General features: G+C 37.6%; 1 protein-coding gene across 8 annotated transcripts in view; it reads left to right on the top strand.

Moving 5' to 3' along the window:
• Scel (sciellin) overlaps positions 1-5450 on the top strand; it is a 117146-nt gene that overhangs the window by 33908 nt on the left and 77788 nt on the right. For all 8 annotated transcript variants that reach the window (XM_023709650.1, XM_023709651.1, XM_023709649.1 and 5 more), the window contains one exon: positions 851-916. In XM_023709650.1, the coding sequence (XP_023565418.1) occupies positions 851-916 (66 nt within the window). The remainder of the gene's footprint in view (positions 1-850; positions 917-5450) is intronic.

Genomic DNA, 5450 nt, shown 5'->3' with positions numbered 1-5450 from the left:
TTTTTTTTGGCAGAACCAGGGATTGAACTCAGGCCCTTGCACTTGCCAGGGAAGCAATTATTCCACTGAGCCATCTCCCCAGCTATATCTCTAATTGAGGTGAAAAATGAGGTTAACCTTGCTGAGGAGTTTATGTTTTCAAAATTCTTGTCAGAGTTTTCTATCATAATTTTTAAAATTGTATTTGGATTTAGCTTCATAATGTTATTGTTATGATGAAATAATTCAAGTAAGCAGGAAAATAGGGAGAATAACATAATAAACACACATAAGCCTGCTATGTAGATATACCCACTGTTATTCTTTTCCAGTATCTTTAGATTTCTCTTTAAAGAAATATCTATATTGTTTAGTGCTCAAAGAAATAAGAAAATGACTTTACTTAGAAGAGAGTCTGTATAGCTTCTTTCTATTCCCCCCCGCCCCGTATTTTAGGGAAGGGGCTACAGGGTGTTCAGGGTCTCACTACTAGATTGGATTTATAGTGATTCTCCTGTTTACAGCCTCCCAAGTGCTGGGATTACAGGTGTGTGCCACCACGCCCAGTCTCAATAGCTGTCTCATTGCGCTCCCCTCCCCCGAGGGCGGGGCCAGCACGGCAGGCCCTGGGATCAAACCCCTGGCCCCTGTGCCTGCTTGCAGGTCCTTTAATTCACTGAGCTATTTGGCCAGCCCCTACTTTCTATTTTATTTATGAAATAGTGTTCATTTTATTTCTAAGGCCTTTCCAAAAAAAAGTAATCTTATTGCCTTTTGAATTGTCAGATTATTTCCAGCTTCTTCTGACAGAAATGAGGGTAGGCCTGGCCTTTCAAGCACTGAGTTTATAACTGATGTCATTTCTTAACAGACAGTCCTGGTTTCCACCACCTCCTCCGGGTTACAGCACCACCCCAAGCACAGAAGCCAGCAGAAGGTGAGGGGAAGACGTCACATGTAATTGCTATGTCACTGGGCGGAAGTACTTGTCAGACATTGACAACATATCATTGTAAATGCTTTGGAATAATTGGAGGCAATTTTGTGTGGTCTGGGCTCTGAACAAGACAGGGCCCCGTGTTGAGTGAGGTCAGGGTTACGAGTCCCTCTGGCAGGAAATCCGAAAAGCTAAAGGAAGGAGTAAATTGGGTGGTTGTGTTCGTTTGCTAGCATTACCATAACAAATTGCCACAAACTGGATGGCTTATCAATAAACTTACTACCTCACAGTTCTGGGAGGCGAGAAGTCTGAGGCCAAGGTATTGTTAGCACGGTGAGTTTCTTGTGGGGGCTGTAAGGGACTGTGTTCTATGCTCTCCTCCAAATGCTGGTGGCTTCCTGGGAGTCTTTGAGTCCCTCGGATTAGTACATGCGTCACTCCCACCTGTACCCTCACCCTCATGAAGCATTCATTGTTTTTTGAGCCTGAATTTCCTTTTCTTATAAGAACACCGGTCACATAGTATTAAGTCTTCCTACTCCAGTGTGACCTCATCCTACATCTGAAATGTGCCAATTTCCAAGTAAAGTCACATTCTGAGTGGGGTTAGAGCTCAACAGAACTTAGAGGAAACACAACTGAACCCCTATCAGTGGCAGAGAGAAAGAGCACCCTCTCCATGTTATAGCACTTGGTGAGTGGCAAGCAAGGGTTGCAGTGTGAGCCTCTGGCATTTTGCTGCTTCTAGACTGGCTGGAACCCCAGTGGCCGGGTGGGATGTAAGTGGCCAGCTTCCTGTAAAGGTAAGTGACAGGTGTGTGTTTTGTACTTGTTTATTGTTCTCAAGAGCAATACGGCTTCCCACAGTTGTAACTCATGAGGAAGACACCTTATTCTATAGTTGCCATAGCAGGCTTGCCAGTATCAGTTCAGCTTAGTAAGGAAATATCGATGATAGCTAGAAGAGTGACTGTGTTCTAGAATTTTGGAGTTTACCATTGAACAAAACAGAGCTTATGCTGTGGACTTTAAAGAAGCATTTTTTGTTTGCTTTTTAAAAATAATTTTATTGAGAAGCAAATAGCAATGAGACAGTTTCAAGACTGATCAGTAGGACAGTTTCAATAATTAATATATTGAATATTGTCTCAGTGGTTATTCATTGTACAACATGCAGACATGACATCCCATCCACAAACACTATTAGAACAAATCTTGTTATTCACTGAATTAAGAGAATGTAGCTGTATATCTATTCTAATTATTTTGAATATACATATACAAAATGATCATTCATTTGTATCTCCATTTTTTGTTTAGTTTTGTCAGAGAAGGGTATTCCATTATCATTTAAATATTGTAGATCAGTGAATTCAGCAAAATATTCCAATATAGTCCACTAGTTCATAGTAGTAGTGGGTCATCCGCAGGACTGGCTATGTCAGAAGTTGTTGACCTGAGCCCTTTACAGTCCAGCATACCAACATGGCTTCACACCTTATGCCCTGCTTTTATACCTTTCTGTTGGGTGGTTAAGACCAAGATAAAGCAAGACCTATATAACAAGGAATGTAATTTTTCAATCTGATAAGGTCAGTCAAATCTCCTCAGGATTTATCCTAAAGCCCTGTACCACAGTTTGCAGATCTTTTGTCATTGTCAGCCATGTGGATGAGTCATGGCCATTGCTTAACCAATTTGCTCTCTGTGAAAGCCTGAGAGAATGTTTTCTCTCGATGTGACTCTCCTTAGGCTACATCACTGATCACTTTCCTCTTTGGCCCCATAATCTCCTTGATCAGAAAATTTGGGACACAACTGAGTTACATGATGTTACGCTATGGGTTCCCCTATGTCCTGAGTCTTCACTGACCTTGAAAGGCTAGGGCCAAAATGTTGGCTGTCCTTACAGCCCTTCTTTTTCTCTAATTTTTGGTCTGCAAACTTAGGTTGTTAACCCCTCCAGGAGAGAAGCTTATTATTACCCTACAACATATGCAGTTGGATTTAACTTCACTATCTGTCTGAATATCAAACATCCTAGGTATAACATGGAACAGTATTATCCATCAAGTACTGATATGTTAAACTTTAAGTCCCTACAGAATATGAAGAAAAAAATTTAAAAAATTAAAAATTAAAAAAAGGAATAAGCAATTACATATTTTTATACAGAAATTTAGAAATCTAACCATATACAGCATTGTATCAAGACAGTCCTGTGACATTTTTTTTCTTGTCTCTTTTTTCATTTATTACCCTTTTCTTTTTTAAACAAACATTTACTTGAGATAGTATGGCAATAATTGGTATATCATGACAAGCAGTATGTATTTAGAAGGCCAGAGTGACAGGCATTCTAAACATGACCCTACTATACACATTGCTATCTTTAGTGCAGTTGCTTAGTTCACAGGTATCAGCATATATAGTTAGTTAGGGTTATAAGCCTACCAATTAACTTCTAGTTTCAAAAACCTGCTGATGTTTCTCAGGATCATTGCCTTACCCATCTTGTGCATATAAGTATATGGCTTTGCCCCTGTCATGTTTCCTAGCTTTTCTCCTTGCCCTCTCTTCATTGTCTAATCTTTAAGTTCTTGCTTTCCCTTTAATTGTGTTATACCTTTCTATTTGTATTTCTTCTTTTGAGTTCTTGTACTAGGGAGACTATATGATATTTACACACATGGGTCTGGTTTATTTCACTTATGAGTATATCTTCAAGTGGTATCCACTTAAATATAAATGCAAAAAAGCATGTTGTATAAATGTATAGAATCTATATCATCACTACCTACCACAGAAAGAAAAATAGGTCTCTCTTATGGTATGACTTCCATTTCTTCAAGTGTTTTCATGTCTCAACTGCTAGAATATCAGCTTGTTTTCTTACTTCCCACTAATGGAAAAGAGGGTACTATTAAACTAGGTAGATGTTGAATAGTAGATTGATTTATTTTGTAAAGATTTCCTCTCCTGGGCTGGGGAGATGGCTCAGTAGAATATATGCTTCCCTGGCAAGCATAATGGCCTGAGTTCAATCCCCAGTTCTGCCAAAAAAGAAAAAAAAAGAAAAGAAAAAGAAAAGAAAAGAAAAAAAGAAAATAAAAATTTATCTCCCATTCATACTCTAGTGACTTCTTTCCAAATGATGGAAATACTGGGAAATAAATTTCTTCAATATAATTTTTATTAGATCTATCAGGATATGAATAATTTTCAGCTGATCAACAAACACAAAGATCTCAAGTTGCTTTTTCCCCACACCTATCCTTGAGTCTGTAATATATATACAGTCTGTAATTATATATATATATATATATAATAAACTGTACATGAAATTATTACATATACTGAATCATCACAACTTGGAGTCACATCTACCTTCTGTTAAAAGTGTTCTTTGTAAACTTCATCTACAATTCCAATTATGTGAACTGCCGAGAATCAAAATGCTTCTATTTTAAACTATCTAGAATGTTTCAAATATTCTCTTTCTCCCAAGAAGTATTAGGTATTTCTCTGGAGCTACTTTTCATTGGCTACCTAAACAGCAAAAAATGTAAAGTAGGAGTTTTGCTAGTGACAATTTTTCCATATCTATCCTATTAAGGTCTTTATAGATAATAACTGGCACTTTTCCTAGAAATACTTATTACTTACCTCAAAAAACATATTTTTGTCTTCCATTTATTATTCTAATATTAAAGTAAATTGTCACTATAATAAGCAAGTAGTTCTATAGCTGTATAAAAATTTGCAAAGATAATTCCTGAGCCAACATTTCATATTTTCCATGTCCATTGAGTGTGTGGCCCTATTTGCACAGAACTGGCAGCTCCTGGCTAGAAGACCTTACTCTACGCATTGTGGGCTGTGATTGACATGGAAGATACAATGCTCCTTTTAATGATTACTGGCTTGGATCCGTACCACCAGAATCAAGGAGAAGAGGAGATTATTTGGCTTGGTTTGTCAGTTTAGATACCGGCTTATTTTTAAGAGTCACAGATTATTAATAGAATAGCTAGCCTTCTCTTTGAGGATTGGAGATAATATCATGCCAAGCTTTCAAGGGAAAGAGTGAACAAGAACAGGATAGCAATGCTTTTGAGTTCTAAAGTGCTTTACTTTAGAGGGACTCAAAGTCCAGCTTCTGTTTTTTCCCTTTAATGCCTGTGCATAATCAGGCCTGATAAATCATCTTTTTAGTAAATGCTGAACAGTGGAGCAATTATTAGATGATGAAAAGGAATAGGTGTAAAGAAAGATCTTTGCCCACAGAAAAGCCCAGAGAAAATAAAAATAAGTCAAAAACAGATAACAATGGAGAGGGGATCTAGTTTTTAATACCAGTTAATAACACAATGTTGAACTTATCTTTATCTTTCACTAATATGCTGGTATCCTTTTTCCTTTCTCTTCTTTCCCATCTTCTCCAGAAGAATTTTTTAGTATTACTGTATTTCTATCTCTCTCTCTGTCTCTCTCTGTCTCTGTCTCTCTGTCTGTCTGTCTCTCTCTCTGT

Source organism: Octodon degus, unplaced genomic scaffold (genome assembly GCF_000260255.1).
Source record: "Octodon degus isolate 3935 unplaced genomic scaffold, OctDeg1.0 scaffold00013, whole genome shotgun sequence".
NCBI classification, from domain to species: domain Eukaryota; kingdom Metazoa; phylum Chordata; class Mammalia; order Rodentia; family Octodontidae; genus Octodon; species Octodon degus.
The sequence above is the reverse complement of the archived record's forward strand: the minus strand, read 5'-3'. Positions and strand labels throughout refer to the sequence as shown.